Raw genomic sequence first — 19,535 nt, 5'->3', positions numbered from 1 at the left:
TGCAGATTTACCGTGAAGGCAAAGTAAACGAAAGTCATTACAGAAAACTGGAAGAAATGCACCAAAGATGCCTGGTTGCAGAGCGGTCAAAAGATGATCTTCAGCTAAGACTTAAGACAGCAGAAAATAAAATTAAGCAACTTCAATTAAAGTAAGATACTCTAGAATTTTCTGTGATAACATTTTCAGAATACATACAATTTTTGACAGATCCTATACTTTTTGTATAGGACTAATAATTAATTATATCTTGTGTTAGAAAAGAGAAAAGAAAAAAAAGAAAAGAAAAGAAGAAAAGAAACTCTTTAGCACCAAATAGGTTTTTTTGTTCAGAATTATGTCTGAAGACACATTTCTTCAGGAAGAAAAGATTTAATAGTACTTTATCATTTTTTTAAAATTTCTCCTTTCTAGCGGTTAAGTAGGATGCATATATGTGGTATCATTTACCTTGTTTCTCTGAGCCATGTGGTTCCTAAGAACTAGTAACTAAGTCAAGAGGCTTGATCAACCCAGCTTTAATTTTTTTGTAAGATTTCTTCATAGGTGGTGATACTTTGGACTTCTGTTTGGAGGCACTCAATGTGTGGTTGATTCTGATCTTAGCATCTTTCTGAGTTTAACTCCCTTTCATGATCATGACCTAGATCCATCATTTCATTAAGAACTTTATCAGCCAGAGTTGATGTGCGGGGGGGGGGGGGGGGAGATCTACAAGTATTATGGGAAATGAGGGCCTTGTATTGACCAGGGAATGTTCACAGTATTTTCTTATCTGGGATTGAAAAGATAGAGATTTAAAATAAGAGGAATAAAAATTAGCAATATACATGCTTGGAGGTTGTAGAGAACAATCCATTGTAGAGAAAGTTTAAAAAACAACATATTTAAACTATGATTAAATAAGAAGTTTATAGAACTAGAAATGTATAAAAACCGTTTCTAAGACATATAACAGGAAAATACGAAATAGGCATTGTAATTTGGTAATATGGTCAGCTGATGGCTTTCTATGGGGTTGCTTGATGTAAACAAAGTTTGGGTTATTACCTACTTCATCTGTCTTACCATCAGTCTCAGTTTGTCCCCTCGAAGTCCTCTTTACATAGTGATTCTCAATGTTAGTAAAAACTTGAAAGAAGTCCCATATAGATTTTCTAGGTGAGTGGTAACAGTTCAACTTGTCTAGTCTTAGTCAAGATTGCTAAGTTGAATGTGTTTTCCCGGCATGACATAGCATTGTGACACCACGCAGTTAAGTCTGCAGTGAAGAGAAATGGCTCAGAACAAAGACGAACTCTCTGCTGTGAAATATAAATAGACTTCTTTATGTCCATTACATATCATTAAGTGTAAGTTTCTTTTGTTTTCTTTTTTTAATCAGTTCCTCGGAAGAGATATCCCGTTGCCAAGAAATGATTCAGAAACTTCAAAATGTCCTGGAGTCTGAGAGAGAGAACTGTGGATTAGTCAGTGAACAAAGGCTAAAACTTCAGCAAGAAAATGAACAGTTACAGAAAGAGGCCGAGGATCTAAGAAAGATTGCTCTCGAGGCTCAAAAAAAGGCAAAATTAAAGGTATTTTCAAGACTATTCAGAGTTAAATATGTGCTTGTGAAAATCAAAATGTAGAGAATATTTAGAGACCTGGTAAAATATTTTTAAGGCCCCCTTTTTTTGCCTTCTCATCAGATAGCACTAAATCATAATGCAAGAGCATTCACCGGCCTTTTCTGTGCTGCAGAACTTGGCAAGCATCCTTGAAAATCATTGCTCTCACTGTCCACACAGAAAAAAATCCTTTTCCAACCATGAAGTACACTGATACTTCTGCCAAAGCAATTTAAGCAGTGCTAGCAAAACTATAGATTAGATAACTTTGTAGACTGTCTCTCTTCTCCCTCTAGGATAGCCTCTTGAAAACTGGACTCTAAACCTAGCCTTACAGAGGATGCTACCTCAGGGTGCTCTGAGAATCACTCAGAGGTAGTCTGAAAACTCCATGCCAGGAAGAGGCGAGGGACACGGTCTCCTCTAGGGAAAGCTCCCCTTCATCTCTCTCATCTCTCCCTCCTTTAATGCTCACATGCTTTGGCAATAGGAACATGATAATCTGTGTAAAGGAGTTTCAGGAAGCACAGGTATCACCACCAACATGTTCCTTGCCTTTCCCATTCAGTGAGACTTTTTTTGTAAAAATGGCATTAACTCTTTATGATAAAGATCTATATCTTTTGGTTTCATAGTAGGGATATGGTGTGGTAATGCTGGTATTTCACTTTGCTTTTTGTTACTTTGAGGACTCATAAACAGTCACGCTTCAGCCAAATTAATATCATCATATATTTATTTAATGCCTCCAGTTCCAAGTATTAAACCCTGTGGTTACTGGTAAAAGCTTGAACTCTGAAAAAGAGAGCCTTATGTGTCTCCTACCAAGAAGCTTGTACTTTGTGCTTTAGTCAGTGGAAAGTCTATGAACAGTAAGGAAAGAATTGTACTACAAGATATGAAGACTTTATATAAAGCTACAGTAATTAAAAATGTGTAATCAACATAAGAATAATCAACTTGATGGATGAAACAAAATAGAGTCCAGGAACAAACCAATTTTTCATAATCACCTCATTTATAATAAAGGCACCACTGCAGTTCAGTACGGAAGGAATTATCTTTACCATAAATGATGCTAGGTCAGTTGGGTCCATATTTTAAAAATAAACCTTGACTCATATCACATCATACATGCAGATTTATTTGAGTTGCCTTGTAGACCTAAATGCAAAATATAAAACAGTGGAGCGTCAAGGAGAAAGTCTTCCTGTTGGGTAAGAAAGAATTTCTTACAAAGAACACAAAAAGCAGTAATCATAATGAAAACATAGATGAATTGAATTTCATTAAAATGAATGAATGACATCAGAAGATATCAAGAGAATGAAAAGTGGAAGAAAGTATTATAATATATACAACCCAAAAAAAGGGACTCATATTCAAAATATAAAAACTGTTACCAATTAATAAGGAAATTGTTAATAAGGAAAAAACAGACATCCCATTTTCATTAATGGGCAAAACTTAAATAGGCACTTTATAAAAAGAGCACATATGAAAAAAATACTCAACTTCATTATTTATTAGGGAAATGTAGTTAAAACCACAATGAAAGTACCACCAGAATGGATAAAATTTGAAAACTAACAGTATCAAGTGTTGACAAAGTTGTAAAGCATCTGGAACTTTCATATGACACTTTTGGGAATGTAAATTGGTAAAACCACCACTCGGCAGTATCTTTTAAAGTTGGACATACATATATACTATACTAAATAATCCTGGCTACTTACCCAACAGATAGGAGGGCACAAAGGATGGGAGGGGGACTATAGCACTCTGAAGTCCATCATTAGTGGGACTTCTGTTATAGGAGGCCCAGTTATCGCCCTTGGCCTTCTAGTGTCACCGCAGACCTCTCCAGTTTAACAAGCACAGTTGCATCCACTAAAGGATCTGGGGCTTGTTTAAAGACTCAATTTTGACACCCAAAAGCCATCACTTATTCAACCTATAGCTGTGTTTTAGCAACCTTACTATGTTTCAGGTCCTAAAGGGGCAATAGTAAACAAAAAGATGTGGTCCCCACCCTTAAAAACTTATAATGTTCATGGAGGTGGGCAAACTTTAAACATCTACTTACAGACTTTTTAGAAAAGGCATAGGGCACTGTGAGAGCTTATAGAGAGGGACTTGACTTTGTCTGGATATGTAGTAAGAGAATTACCCTATAGAAGCAATAATTGGGCTGAGTTCTAAACGTTGAAAGAAATAACCAAGACATGCAGAAAGGGAAAGACTATTCCATGCCAGGGGAACAGTGAAAAGGACCCAAGAATGAGAAGGCACTGTGGCAGAAACGAAGAAAGGGGATGGTGGCAAAGCACAGGCTTGGAGAAGCAGGCAGAGACCAGGTTATCAAGAAGGACCCTAGGGCAAGGCTTGTCACAAGTAGATTTCCCAGGTGGCAGTAGGGGGACTTAACTTGGTAGGCAGAATTCTAAAACTAGATAGATGCTTAGATCACTTTTTTAAAATGTGTAAAAGAAAAAGAGATGATTCCGCCTAAGACATCACAACCAGGGCTTCTCCAGAGAAAGTGGAGATTGAGGCAATGGAAGGAGGAGCATATTCAAATCTCTGTTCAGAATCTAATAATTCAAACATTATTAAGATAGCAGGTATCAGGGTGCCTCGGGAGGCTTGCCCAGCAGTAATGCAGTGCAAAATTAAGAAATCAATGTGATTTCCATGCCTATATTCATAAGGTCTTAAATTCCTGTCCCTGTACTATTTGAGAAAGCAAACTTAAGAGTTCTAGGGAGCGTGTTGCATTCAGCAGGGGTGGTGAGGACCCATGAGCCATGGATTTTGCTATTGTTGGGTATTCTCTGGTGTTTTTTGAATTTGGAAAGTTGTGTCCCTTGTTTGTTCTTTTTCGAGTTTGAAAGTGGCCATATTTAATGAATTACCAGAAGCCATGCCAGCCATGACCATGTTTAAAGCACAATACTTTAAAATATCACAAAGTTGGGTATCCTTTATAATATTTCTATAGTGTAGCAAGATAAAGATGTCCTGAGAAAACACCAAGGAGGCTGTCATAATCACCATTTTCTTAGTTGCCTCCAGGCTGGTCACAGGTAGTTTATTCCAGATGTGCACAAGAGGAGCACCTCATTACATACCTGAGGACACCAGGGCTTCATTCTCCCTGGGTCCTATCTGAGGAAGCTTCTAGGGTATCCCAAGAGCATTTACTCGTGTGTTCATTCTGCATTAGGTGTTTTTACTATGACATGCACTACCTAGACATATTCTGAACTTAGTTCCATAAGAGATTCTCAGAATCATTATTACAGTCTTTTTTTCCTGAAAAACAAAACAAAGTATTTATATTGTACCTGAAATGGTAAAGGAATTCCTGTGTATAATATTCTTTGATTTCATAAAACCCTTTGAAAGACAATCTAAAATTTAGTATATTAATCAAAAGTGACTGGAGGAACTCCTGAGTTGGTAAACACATCAAGTGGTTGGGGGGTGGTACACTTGGAGAGGGCATGGGAGCTCACAGCCTCTACACCCTACACCATGCGAACCCACAGCCCCTATACCCTACACCATGGGAGCCCACAGCCCCTACACCCTACACCATCAGAGCCCACAGCCCCTACACCCTACACCGTCGGAGCCCACAGCCCCTACACCCTACACCATGGGAGCCCACAGCCCCTACACCCTACACCATGGGAGCCTGCAGCCCCTACACCCTACGCTATGGGAGCCCAAAGCCTCTACACCCTATACCATGGGAGCCCACAGCCCCTACACCCTAAACCACAGGAGCCTACAGCCCCTATACCCTACGCCATGGTAATTCACAGCCCCTACATCTTATACCATGCCCTGTGTATCTCTTCCATCTGGCTGTCCCTGAGTTGTATCCTTTACAGTACACCAGTAAACATTTTTTTTAAATGGCTTGAGTAAAAACCTAACTCTCAGTGACTGAAAGCATAAACATTTTCCATGGATTATGGCAACAAAAGTAAAAGTAAAGGCTGAAAGCAGTTTTATATTATAGGGTATATTTTTTTCTACTGGCATTTTACGGTGTTGGGAAAAGTGCTGCAAAAAATTTGTGATCCATCATGATTCTCGTTTCACTGGATGTTTACTGTCATACAGGATAAGTCTTCATTTGTGACAAAAACAAATTGTAAACAATTTTTATATGGATTTCTGATCCAAACATTTACGTGCTACAGACAACACGATGAATATTCCCTTTGTTTGTGTTGTTGGTCAGTATGTCCCTCGCAGTAACAGAAAAGAGAAAGAAGATACCGTGTTCATTTTATTCCCTAGATCAGTACCATGGAACATGAATTTTCAATAAAGGAGCACGGGTTTGAAGTTCAGCTGAGAGAGATGGAAGACAGTAATCGCAATTCCACTGTTGAACTGAGGCATCTCTTAGTAACTCAACAGAAGGCAGCCACCAGGTGGAAAGAAGAAACGAAGAAACTTACTGAAAGTGCTGAAATTAGAATCAGTAACCTGAAGTAAGTCACGGTTAATTGTCTGATACATTTTACAGAAGAAATTAACCTCTAGTTTAAGGTCAGTGCCATAATCTTTTTGTAAAAATGTATAATTCTGGACCTTGTATTTATGTTTTATTCAGCAAATATTTATTGAACTATAAAAAATATTAAGCATTATCAACCAAAACAGATACTGTGTATTTTTGTAAATTTTATGAATATTCCACAAAATTTGTTTTTTGTTGGATATGGCAGTTTAGAATCTTAATACTATTTGCATATAGGTTCAGCATAATAATGTCCTATAATTGCAACAGAATCTGTTTGGCCTGCAAAGTCTAAAATATTTGCCCTCTAGGCCTTTAAGAAAAAGTTTGCTGACCCCTGCCCAAAAAGAACTTGAGCTTTTATGCTGAATGAGATGGGATGCTATAGAGGGCTTCAAGCAAAGTGATATAATTAGGCTTAAATGTTCAACAGGTCAAAACCTAAATGTGGGGAGTTATAAATGCTTCCCACAGCACAGGAATCATTGGTGCTCCGATATTCTGCATCTTTTTCTCATTACAAGCTTTTGTTCAAAAATTACCTCAGAACTTTTCGCTGTATTTTATCTCTTTAATGCTTTTGAAGTGTTGTAGAGTTTTTAATGAATTGATTAATCTGAATAACCTAATCTACCTTTAGTGAATCTAACCATACTCTTTAAGAATAGCGTACCTCATTTGGCACAGTGATTGATATATCTGATATCAATAATATATGATAATAATATATCTTGGTGAAAACTAGGCTTTGGGTAACTTTTTTCTTATAGGGACTGTACATGCATCTGTAGTCAATTAGAGCATCCTGGAAGGTGAAATCAACTGTAGCTATAAAATAAATCAATTTGGAACTGTTGCAGGGAATTAACATCAGGGTCATTAGAATCAATGTTGCACTTATTATAAAACATATTACTTCTAATTAAGACACATTGGCAGTTGATTTTAATGTTATTTCTTAGCTAAAGGAAATTTGCTGCTATACCCTTGTGTTTTAACCATATTGGGCGTGTGGATTTAATCAGCTGCTCAAGAAGGGAAACTGACCAGTCTCTAGCTAGGGCCTCAAAACTGCTTCAAGACAACATTTAAAAATGACTAGATTACCTTGAAGCAACTAATAATGTAGCGTCCTAGGCCTCGGCTATGAGAATACGGTATTCTAATGGGCCGGAGTGCCTTACTTTGGTTTATTTGTATCACAGTGTTGAAGTGGGAGATGAAAAAGTATCTGTGTATTGGCTGAGATCTTAAAGAATCCTGAAAACTGGAGCTGACTTTGTACCTATACGTCTGGCCTAGTGAGGGACTGAGGGTGTCCTGTGAAGGTTTTTCCCATTTTCTAACTCAGCTTTTCCGTCAGCCAGTATGCCTTGATGACTAGAAGCTATAAATCTACTCAGACAATGCTTTTGTCACCTGGCAGATGTTTTGCATCAAGTTTAAGAGAAAGGTGGTGCTACCGCCTTTGTGCGTCCCATTACATTTGATTTTTCCATAGTTCTCAGAAAAAAAATTAATAAATCAGTTTAATTTTATCTTATTGTTGTATTAGATATAGCATGTAGATTATTAAAATTACATATTAACTCTGCAATAATAGGAGCTCATTAATACTTTACATACTTGCTTTATTGTATTAGTAAACTTAACTAAAAATATCCACACTTGCTTGGATTGGGGGTTTTAGTACACCTTTAAGAGTATTCAGCAGGATTATTAGCATCCTGGCTCTCTATCTCTTCACTCTAAGCCCAGAACCACACCTTGAAATTTAAAGTACCTAATACCTGAGTTTGCAGGTTTATACAAGTATTTCCAGAAACAAAAGCAGATGCCTAAAGTCTCACTTTAATTTATGTAACAAATATGTGAGTGACCACTCTTTTCTAAGCATCTGCCAAATGCTAGAAACACAAAGATGCGTAAGACAAAGCCTTGCCCTTTTTTCCATCCCATTACCCACCTTTGTTTCTCCTTATAGCATTCATCACTATCAGTGATTACGCTTTCTATTTCTTTACTTACGTTTTTTATTTTCTTTCATCCCTGAAGAGAATGTCAGCTCCATAAAGTAACTTGTCTCTTGTGTTCTCCACTGGGGCCTTTGCCCCTAGACCCTGAAAGAAGGTCCAGCCCAAGGGGATACTCAGAACATATTTGTTGAATGAATTAATGAGTGAATGAAAGCCAGGCCAAACTCTCCTTCCAACCTTGGTTCTTCCTGCAGAATTTTAGTTTCTGACATGTGGTTGAACTTGTGAAACATGATAGCGTATAGTGTGCCCCACTGTTCAAGAGACTACTCGCTAGGAGGCTTGAGTTCCTAGGACACTCACAGCACTGCCTTACAGTGAAACTCATTTCTCAACTTATAGACTCTCAGTGCTGTTCATTCTCAGAATTACTGTGAGGACCGTTGATGATAAAGAGATGCGTAGTCCAGGATGTAGCCACTGGGAATGAGTGAAAAAAATTTTTAAAGCAGTACTTATAATATACTTTCAGAAGAGAAAACATCACACAAACAGTGTGGCTGGAATTATTTATCCAGCTATTGTTGAACTCCTGTTCTGAAACCTCAGTAAGAACACGTCAGTCAGACACCACAGACCTCTGGGAACTGCGTATATGTGTCCGCGGGCACCAGGCCACCAGCAGTCACTGGCACATGCTTGTTGAATTAATATGCATATATGAACATAAATACTTAATGTAAACATGCAGTCCATAACATGGTGTTGGGGAGGTGATAAGTAGTCTGTAAATGCTTACAGGTGATTTGTTTGAGAATTAATGAAATGTGGTTTTCTTAGAGGGGTTTACTAGCTGGTGGTACAAGACCAGGAGGAGTCCCTTCCACCTGAGCTCTGGGATGCAGTGCCTGCTTTCTAAGCAAGCAGAACAGAGGTAGCCTTGTATATAATAGATGTAAAGCAGCTACTGGAATGAGTCCTGTCCCATCAGTACTGCTGCCTGTCATGAAAGCATCTTAATCCTTTTGAACACTGGAAATTGTGTTTTTCATGTGGAATTTTTAATAGTATTATTAGCCAGAATTCAGATACCATGGAAGTAGCCCTATAGTTTCCAGTAGTCAGGACCTTGAAAACAACCTGGTGTGGTCCGTAGGGTGATGGAAGAGCAGGTTGCCCTGGCTTCTCTCCCTCTCCTTTCCTCAGTCTCCACAGGCATCCAATCTGGCTGATCCTTCCTCCTTAATGTTTTTCAAATCCATTTGCCTCTGCCCTCACTACCCCTACCTTAGTTTAGGCTACCCTCAGCTCTTACCTGGATTACCGCACAGCTTCCTGGTAGGTTTCTGGAACCCCAGTCCCTTTTCTCTTGAATCCATTTCCCACACTATGGCAGAGATAACTTTCATAATATAAATCTTACTCATGTTACTGGTTTTAAAGATCAAAATTATATCCAAACCACTCAGTCTTTTAAAAATAGCTGCTGGGTGTCACACCAGCCAGTCATTTCTCTGTGAAGCCACAGGGCAGGCTGGGGACGGGCAGCCACAGAGACTACAGTAGCTGCTTTGCCGTCATCCAGCACGGAATCGTACCTTTTAAAAGACAGTAGCCCTGAACAAAACAGACAGAAATTCTTGCCTTCATGGAGATTTCACAACAGGGCAGAGAGAGAGTAAATGAGAGAAATTAAATATACTGTGACAGTGGTAAATGCTAAAGAGAAAAGGCAAGCCGAAAAGGGGAATAGACAGTGCATGTGTTTTTAGAGGGAGGGCCATTTCAGATGGGTCAGCAGGGGGATCGTCCTTAACTGTCCTGCCCCTCTTTCCCTTCTTCCTTTTGCCCAAGCAGCCCTGGTTAAATCCCACCTGATGCCCTCTCTGTGCCATCACCTCCTGTGCCCGTCGTGGCTGGAGAAAAACCACAGCTGTGCTGGTGACTTCACTTTAAGTTCATTATCACATGAATTTAATGCACTCAGTCTACATATTCTGCTCTCCTTGGGGACCTCCATACCGCCTTGTCTTCCCTCAAACCTTTTACGACTCCCCTCCATCATCACTTTCCGTTGATAGCCTCGGTTCTTTTCTCTGAGAAAAGAGAAGCAGTCGGAAGAGAATGTCCACGACTCCCATCACTGTGTTACTATCCTACCTGCCTCTTCTCCCACAGCTCTGCTGTCCCAGCAGGTAGACTGTCCGCTGCAGCGTGAGGCCAGGCTCTTCACCGGCCCACAGATTCCATCTCTGCTTTGCTATACCACCTTCTTGTTGGAGTCTCAATTAAATACAAAGAATCTTTTCTGAAAACATTTTTCCACAAAACAAAACACCTAACATAGCAACATGAAGTGGTAAACTGCCCTAAGAGAGAAATAAATAGAAATAACCCATGGAGTACAATGCAAAACAAACCAGGCGGCCTTCTGAAGACCATCCTACTCAGATGAAGTCTTGAGTGACAAATCTCCATAGACTTCCCACCTGTGCTGGGCACCTGGTCAGATGTGCTCCACAGTTCACATATATAACAAAGCCCTGCTTAGCCTAAGTAGTCAAGAATCACTTTGTATCCTGACTCCAGTTGTATACTTTTTTTTTTTTTTTTTTTTTAGCAATTTGATCTCTACTTTTAGTGAATTTTTTTTACCATTTCTATGAATTTGAATTTACAATAAAGTCAATTTGTATGTCATTGCTAAGAACTTACATTGTCCTCAAAGCTTATTAAGTAATGTTTCAGAATTAATGTAAACTTTTCAAATTATCCATTTGACACATAACTGAAGGCATTATGTTCATTTTATTTTCAGTTTACATAGAATCCTAGAACACTGCGTATGCCTTCCCAAAATAGTCTCTATCTTTTATGCAGAACTCTTAATTTGACAGCCTTTAAATTCTGAAAAACAGAAGCTTTAGAATCATATTTATCAATAGCCTTAAACAATAAACTATTGAAATACCAATTTTAAAGACCTAAAATTTTTCTCCACAGTATGCGTGACTGACTTAAGATTTTCATGTAGGAGTCAGTTAGGGTATATAAAAAGGAGTCTAATGAACAAAATAAACTGACAAAATAGAAATAGAGGCATGGATACATGGAATAGACTGACAGCTGTCAGACGGGAGGGGGTTGGGGTGCTGGATGAAAGAAGGTGAAAAGATTAAGCAAAGGAAAGCATATATGTGTGTGTGTGTGTGTGTGTGTGTGTGTGTGTGTATACCTTACACATAGACACAGCCAACATTGTGGTGGTTTCCAGAGGGAAAGGGGGTTGGGGTGGCAGTGGAGATAGAGGTGAGCCAAGGGGGAGAATGGGATGGAAAGAGACTTTGCTTGGGGTGATGGGCACATGATGCAGCATGCAGATGATGTTTTGTTGAGTTGTACACTTGGAACCTGTATGGTTTTGCAAACCAATGTCACTCCAATAAATACAATTTTTTTAAAAAGCTAAAATCGTAGCTTCCAGTCCAGGGTCTGCCCCACAAATGTGTGATTACATATAAACCACTTAATTTTTCCAAACCTCAATTTTATTATGTCTGAGCATCATGCAAATATTATATAGTATTAGAAATATTTTTATTCTATATTCATATTTTAATTGCCTTTCTGTCCCTGAACTTCTCATCCTTGACTCTCCTTGAGATATTTTCAACATCCTAATTTTTAGTTTTTATCATGATCTTATCTCTTCAAGTTCATATGGATGCTAATTATTGTGACTGCTTTTCCTTCTGCCGTTCTAGTTCAGTGTAACCCAGTTTTTAACAAATCCTCAAGAACTGCATAGGGAAAGAATCCTCCTTTCGACGCTTTTATTAAAGACAGGAGAAGAGCCAGATTTTTCCAGCCATGGCCTCTCATGCATGTGTGACAATCTGGTCTTTGTTCCAGGCATTAGAGCACCATTTTTATTAAATTTTAAAAAACCCCGTGTTCTTTGGCATTTTTGGTAGGTTCAGTAGGTTGAGGGAGATTACTTAAAACTAAATTGGTTATCAAAAATAAATAGGTTACAGGTTTTACACACTTTGGAATTTTTAGATTTAGTCATTCTCTCTAGAAATCTTTTTTAAAAGGAATAATTATGCTTAAGTTAAATATTTCTTGGTTATGTGATAATTTTTATAAAATTAAAAAAATATGAGAAAGCATTGTATTCTATCAAGGCTTCAATGTATATATTTGGGATTTTTCATAAGAAAGTCTGTTTTTCATAAGGCATACTTACCCGTTGTTCACCATGCCTGCGTTGGTTGTTTAGACCACAGGGTTGGGCGTGAAGTACATTCCAGTGTACTAAAAGAGACTCTCAGCAGGTCTCTGCCGGGTCACTAAAAATGTGCTAGTGCGCTCCGGACGTCAAAACTAAACGGTGCATTTTCAAAACAGAAAATGTTTTCACATGATTTTGCATTAAGACTATTTTCTTCCATAAAAGGATTACATATTAAATAATGTCGAGAAAAGCATGTGATATTTTTAGCACATAAGGAGGCAGCAGAGGGTAATAGAGATGAGCACTGACTCAGGATTCGGTCAGACCTGCATTTGAATCCCACCCAACCCAACCCCTTACACTTATCTGTAACCCAGTATGTTGTTATAAGGTTTTATTTATATGATGAATAACTCCATGCCTGACATGTAAAATATGTAGGTGTTAACTCCATGCCTGACATGTAAAATATGTAGGAAGGAAACAGTAAAAGTGAGGCTTAGGGAATAGCCTTTATAATTGCAGAGAGATTGCTGTATTCCAAGTAAACCGTGATATAATGTGTTGGATATGTGTATGAAAGGCTTATGAGCTTACTTCATTTTTAATTGTAGAAAAAAGCATTACTAGTTTGAGAAAGCACTAGATTTTAGGCAAGATTTATATATACCTCTTTGGAGACAAATAATACTGAGGAATATATATGAAATCAAGCCAAAAATATTTCTACAATAAATAAAAAGTATATGCTAAAGTATTTTCTCTATACCTGACCAAAATTACATGGCAGCTGTAATTTCCAATTTTTGAAGTAGAAATTTATGTTTATTCCAGTGAAAAAATATGTTATGAATGTGTTGCTCTCCACTGGACATGTTTACAGTAGCTTCCACGTTGAGCGTTAGCAATGTGATCATTTCCAGAGTGTTCCAGGCCAGCTGCTGGATGGCATTTCTGTCTTTGGGGAAGGATTCATTTGTCTTCCTCAGATACGGTTTTGCTTTTAGGCTGATTCAGTGATACAATCCAAGTCTTCAACCAATTATGTCTTTTATCAATAATAAATTACAAAATAAACTACAGAGCAATCCATTTAAAAATCAGATGGCTCACTTGATGCATTTGACTCTCCCCACGAGGATTTCCGTGTACGTGCCACCCACCCAGGCATTCTGCCCTTCACATAAAATGTGTTTGTCGCTGTCAACAGTGAGCTTTTTCTGCTTTTCATATGAAGCAGCAGTGCTTTCCCCCAAAATACGTCTTTACTTCACAACAAATACTTATACATTTGCTGTGTTCTTGCCTTCTGTGTGTCCACCTACTTGCTACAGTTAAAGAACATTAGAGACAAAACCCAATACTAGCATAGCCATAAAACCCCTAAGGCGCAAGAGTCCTTTCCGGGCTGGTTTTCTGCCTTAGAAAACTTCTGTTCCTCCTGACAACTGACAATTAAATATGATTACCAGGTACCCACGATTTCTTAAGACCTACCCATGAGTAAGTACAGCCATCATGAAACGTAACCCACATTAATTAAATAAAATCACTTTTCCATAGAATGAAGTTTTTCATCTTAGTATCAGGAACTTTTTAAAAATGTGAAGCTCCTCTGTAGTATCTTCTTTCAGTTTGAAGTTTGCTTTCATTTGTAAAATTTTATTTGTTTAGAATTATTCCCTCTTGGTTACTCTCTTATCTGGAAATATATGTGGTACAGAGAATTTTGAGCTTCCAAGAGGAGACAATATTAATAGTAGCTTATTAATGTATAACATCTGTAACTGTAATATATCTCTACGAATCTTACTTGAATGATAGACTGTTATTTTTATAGATGAAATTTTAAAAATGAGAAACATTTCTCCTGCCGATAACACAGTAGTTTTTCTAATCAAAACACAAAACCCAGAATCTAAAAAAGAAAAATATTAATTGATTTGAACAAAAAAAAATTTAATCCTATGTGAAGATACCAGACAAAGATAAAAGATAAATGACAAAAAATAAAACAAAGGATTCATATGAAGAAACCATCAAGATTTCAGTAATTAAAAAAAGCTTAACAACCTAATGGAATGGTGGGCACAGTGCGTGAGCTGGCAGCTTGAAGAAGCAGGAATGCAGAGCTCCGATAAACATCTCAAACCAGGCCCAGCCACACTCTCCACCCAAGAAATGCACATTTAAACAATAATTATACCCAGCAAGTTGGCAGAAATGTAGAAGATGGTTAACGTGCAGTACCTGCAGGTACCTGGGGGATCTTGTACGGCATTGGTGGGATAATCCTTTCTAGGATTATCTGACAAGACTGAAGCTGTGTGGGTCCTTTTGCAATCGCAGGTGAAGCATCTGTCCCAAGGAAACACTTGCAGACATGTGAACATGCGGTAACACACCTGTTGTTGCCATCGGTCAAGCCCTGCGCATCTTCCACCAGGGCCCTTACAGCAGCATCCTTCACTCTGCTGTCTCTGTCATGAGTTCGCTCTATTTTGTTTTTCCACTCTATTCCACCTTTCATACTGCTGTCAGAATTATTTTCCTAAAAAAGCAGTTCCAAACCCTGCCCTGTCTACTTAACTTTATTGTTGCCTGCAGGTTTTTATAATCTTTCCTTCACCTGATTTATTATCAGTGTCTGCCTCTTTCCTCTGTCCTTCACATTCCTTGTGTTCCGGCCACACTGAGCAGCCTCCCCAATAAACCAAACGTGCTCAGCCAGCCCTTTACAACTCCTGGTCTGCACTCCATTCACTCATCACGTATTTATTGGTGTCACAGCTCTTTAAGTGCCGAGGACACAGCAATGTGGAAACTGTCAAATAAATACAAGTTTAAAGTCAGATAATAAGTGCTATGCGGAAAATTTAAGCCAATGTGAAAACGAATGGATAGTTGGACTCTTGGGACTGGTAGGCAAGGAAGACCCTATGAGGGAATTAACCTTAATATGAGATCTAGTGATAAAAAAGGATCCTGTCATTTAAGCATCGGGAGAAAGAGCGTTTCAAGTAGAGAGAGCAGCTAATGTGAAGAGGCAGGAGGACACTTGGTATGTTTGAAGTAAAAGAAACAGTATGTAAAGGGAAGGCAGGAGTGGCATATTTGGGCAATCAGACTCTGAAATCCCAGGGACTGAACACCCAAAAAAGGTTTATTTCTTATATTACATGTGTAAGGCAGTTTGGCAGGAAGGCTCTGCTGGTAGAGGTTCCACCACCTTGAAGGTGTGGTTTTTTGAGATCACAGGACAGGGGAGGTTGGGCGGGGGAGGGAAGAACCCTGGCTCTTAACTAAGTCAGCTCTGAAGTGATGCAGTCACTTCCTTTACCTTCATTGGCTAAACCAATCTAACTGCTTAGGAGCCTGGGAAATGCACAGGGAGCACATGGCGTGTTTGGTGAGCGTGCCAACTGCTGCAGACCGGGACTTGGCCTTGAGGGCTTTATTAGCCAGGTTGAAGAGTCTTAAGTCTGAATGAAGGCCAGTGGACAGTTTTGAAAGAAGTCACCTGGTCAGATTTTTTTTTTTAAGACCTCTCTGGCTTCTGAATAGAAAATAGAAGTAAAAGAGCTGGGAAAGGACTTAGAAGGCCGTTGCAAGAGCCTTAAGAGATGATGGTGGCTTAGACTAAGAAGGAAAAGAGAGTGGATTAGATGGGAGTCTCTTTTTTTTTTTTAGAGGTACTAGAAGGTGTTGATGGATTCGACATGGAGTATGAAGGAAAAGAGAGGAGTCACGGATGATTCTAAGGGTAGTGCGTATGTGCTGTTTCTTCCTAGGGATATCGTTCCCAACTCCCAGCCTGAAAACATGTTCTTCCTTCCAGACCCATCTCAAATATCCTTTTTTGTTTTCCTGTAAGGCATTCTTAATTTAAGGCATTCTTAATTTAAGGCATTCTTAATTCCCTTGACAGATTGAGTCTTTCCTTTTCCTACACTCCCATACCACTCTTCAGACTTCTTATGGCACTTGCTGAATTGTAGTGTAACTGTCATTTATATCCATCTCTTCTACAAGACTATGAGAAACATCTTGCTGGGCATATAGGTGTTTAATAAAATTGTATTGAATAAGTGAATGAATGAATATACAATATGTAATATTTTCTTCTCATGTCCAAAACTCCAAATATATATATATGTGTGTGTATATATATAATATATATATATATATATAATATATGCAATTACACAGCATCTGAGCCCAAGGAACTCTCTTTAATCTCTAAAATATTATTCTTGGCTATATATCTGTAACGTTTGGCTGCCATGCTGCTTTTTTTTTTAGTTTGGTTGTGTTTTTTTTAATTAACAGGATGAGAGGCAGCTGCAGGTACTGGCAGATTACAAAATGTATAATTACTAAAAGTAACTGAAGCATATTATAGTATAATTCAACAGAAAAAAAAAACCCATCTGGCACATGCTATGTTAATTTGTCATAAGAGAGAGTTTCGAAGAAAGCACTTGCTGCAGCTGGCAGATCCATCATTTCCCTGAAAGGAATAGTACACCTTTGTTTGTAATTCTCTCATCTAATAAGAATAGAGCCCCATATGATATACTCTTCAGACATCACTAAAGGATTTCGTACACTGAGGAAATTTTCCCTTACACTGTGTCAACCAAAATATCTATGGCTCATTCTTATCTTAAACTGTGCCTCAGTAATAACGGAATGATCTGAGAAATTACAGTAATTAATGATAGAGCCTAAGATATTGGCCCAGATTTCAAACTCTTGTTCCATGCCTGAGGGAGCTATAACTTCTCTTACAAAAAGTATTTACAGTGTTTTCAAAGATTAATGCATTGTAAGGAAAACTTTGCTCTTAACCTTGTAACCATACCTCTTCAGTTATTATATGTGCCAGTGATGTTGAGAATCGAAGTGATTTAAAGTGAAAATTCTCTCAGCATGGCTTAGGATACCCATTTCTATGACAGAGAAGCAGAAATGGACTAATTGCTATGACAGAACATCTTCTAATACTGGCCTTTTTGAAGTAATCTGTTTTTCCAACTCTCTACCGAACGTTTCCATAGATGCCTCCAATTCAATATGTTCAAAACCGAGCCCATTCCTCCATGCCTGACCCACATTTGTACGTCATCCTGTCTTTCCCTTTCCATGAGTGGTACTGTCTGCCCAGCCTCTCAGGCAAGACTCCAGGAGTCATCCTGACCTCCTCCCCCTCATACCCCTGAATCAAGTACTAATTCTACCCTTTCCCCCACCCCCAAAATATCTCCTGGACCTGTCCATTTCCCTCTAATCGTTCAGGTATCGACACTGCCTACCTTGGTTTCTGCTGTGACCCCCTAATTTACTACAAGCATAGATCCTTACTATTTTCCCTGCTGTAATCAGCAAAATCTTATGATGCTCAAATCTAATCTCGCCGCTTCTCTTCTTAAAATACTTTAGCACCTCCCTGCAGTACCGATGATAAAGTCTTCATTTCCTGTCAAGACCTAGGAGATGCTCTGCAACCTGTATTTCCTTGTGTGTCTACCTTCTTCCCCTCTCCCCGCTGCACCCGCCTTCTGGCAAGTCTACGGTGTGTTCACACCACACATCCTCCAGCTTCTCCGTTGAAGACCCTGTCTTGTTCCCTGGCCTGCACATGTGGATCTCAGTGTAATGTGCTTCTTTTGCTCGCCCGGCTTTTGTCCACCTAACTTCTGTTACTCTTTCGTATATCAGCATAAAAGCCTGCTTCTTCTGAGAGACAGCTCTAATCCCCTCATCCACAGGCACTCCCGTAGCTCTGTGGGCTTTTGTAGCATCTACTACCCATGCTATAAACCTCGTAGCTTTCAGTATTCCTGGCATCCCTTAGTTTCACTATGGCAGTGACTGGATCTCCTTCCCGCCCCAACCCCATCTCAGTAGCACCAACAGAGTACATGGAATACAGCAGGCACTCATTTCAGCATTTAATGAATTGAATGAACTTTACAGCTTCCCCAGTCTCATCCTAAGGCCCCCACTTAAGATGAGATGCGAGGAAATTCACCCACACCTGGTAAATTTTGAGTTCATTCTTTACATAGCTTCTTAGAATAAATCTTCCTACGAGTAGTGTTTGTAAATAAAGCTCTAAACCACATTGGTTTCCTAGCAGTAGTCTCCCAAGTTTATTGTACTACTTGATGGACACTGTGACCATGTAATCACTGAGTTACCTAGTTAGTTCTGGTGTGAGAGCAAGCAGGTAGTGAAAACTGAAAAAGCAAGTCATTGGATGTTAGAAATGTCATTATTGAATGGGCTAGGTGACCAATTGTGTGGAATTAACTAAAACCTGCCCAGGCTAAACACCACTTTACCTGTCCCAGGCACTGTGCTAAGCCTGGCGAGTGTAGTTTCCTTTTGGAGCTTTGGTTCTAGTGGAAGAGAGACAAATAAGGAGGCAAACCAACAAGTAAGCAAGTTAATTTTGGATGTCCTCAGTGGTATAAAGAAAACAAGTGGGGCGATGTAAGGGACAGCGATTGGCACAAGGTGGGAGCTGAAGGAGCTGGACTGCCTTTTAAAAAGTCATCAGAGAAGTTGACACTTAAACGGAGGCCTGAATGAGAAAAGAAATCAATTATACAAAAAACCCAGGAAGATATACCAGGCAGATGGAAGAGGGGCGAGTATAAAGGTGCAGTGCTAGGAGGGGGTAGACCCGCGTAAGTACAGGCAGCGAGCGAGCAGAAAGCAGGCTGTTGGGCAGAGGAATGAGGCAGGGACCCTTCTGTGAGGCTGTTTTAGGTAAGGCATTTCTATAAGACTATTTTAAGTTTAAAAAGTCCAGAGTGCAGCGATGAGAAGTCATTGGAGGATTTTAAACATCCTTACATCTTCAAAAGACCACTTTAGGCCAGTTTTCCACATTGTATGGAAAATAGACCAGAGAACAGGCAGACATGAAGTCAGGGAGACCAGAGGTTCAATTATAACAGTTTTCAGGCGATAGATGAGGGTGGCCCAGAACAGAGTGCCGTCGGTGGAGATGGAGGGAAGTGGGCAGCTATGCATTACACTGGGGAGCTAGGGCAGAACTCACTGTTAAATATAGGGGGTAAGGAAGAGTAGGGAGGAGGGGAGGCGGTTCTAAGATAATGCCCAAGCTTTTGAGTGGAGCATCTGGGTAGATGGCAGTGACA

At 39.2% G+C, this 19,535-nt stretch overlaps 1 protein-coding gene across 2 annotated transcripts in view; it reads left to right on the top strand.

Moving 5' to 3' along the window:
- Window positions 1-19,535, top strand: part of SCLT1 (sodium channel and clathrin linker 1) — an 88,422-nt gene that overhangs the window by 56,261 nt on the left and 12,626 nt on the right. For both annotated transcript variants that reach the window (XM_016203342.2, XM_016203341.2), the window contains 3 exons: window positions 6-151; window positions 1,385-1,577; window positions 5,925-6,121. In XM_016203342.2, the coding sequence (XP_016058828.1) occupies window positions 6-151; window positions 1,385-1,577; window positions 5,925-6,121 (536 nt within the window). The remainder of the gene's footprint in view (window positions 1-5; window positions 152-1,384; window positions 1,578-5,924; window positions 6,122-19,535) is intronic.

The sequence above is a fragment of the Miniopterus natalensis genome, chromosome 4 (assembly GCF_054644295.1).
Source record: "Miniopterus natalensis isolate mMinNat1 chromosome 4, mMinNat1.hap1, whole genome shotgun sequence".
In the NCBI taxonomy this organism is placed as follows: Eukaryota; Metazoa; Chordata; class Mammalia; order Chiroptera; family Miniopteridae; genus Miniopterus; species Miniopterus natalensis.
Note: the sequence above shows the minus strand (reverse complement) of the source record. Positions and strands in the feature narration are given on the sequence as shown.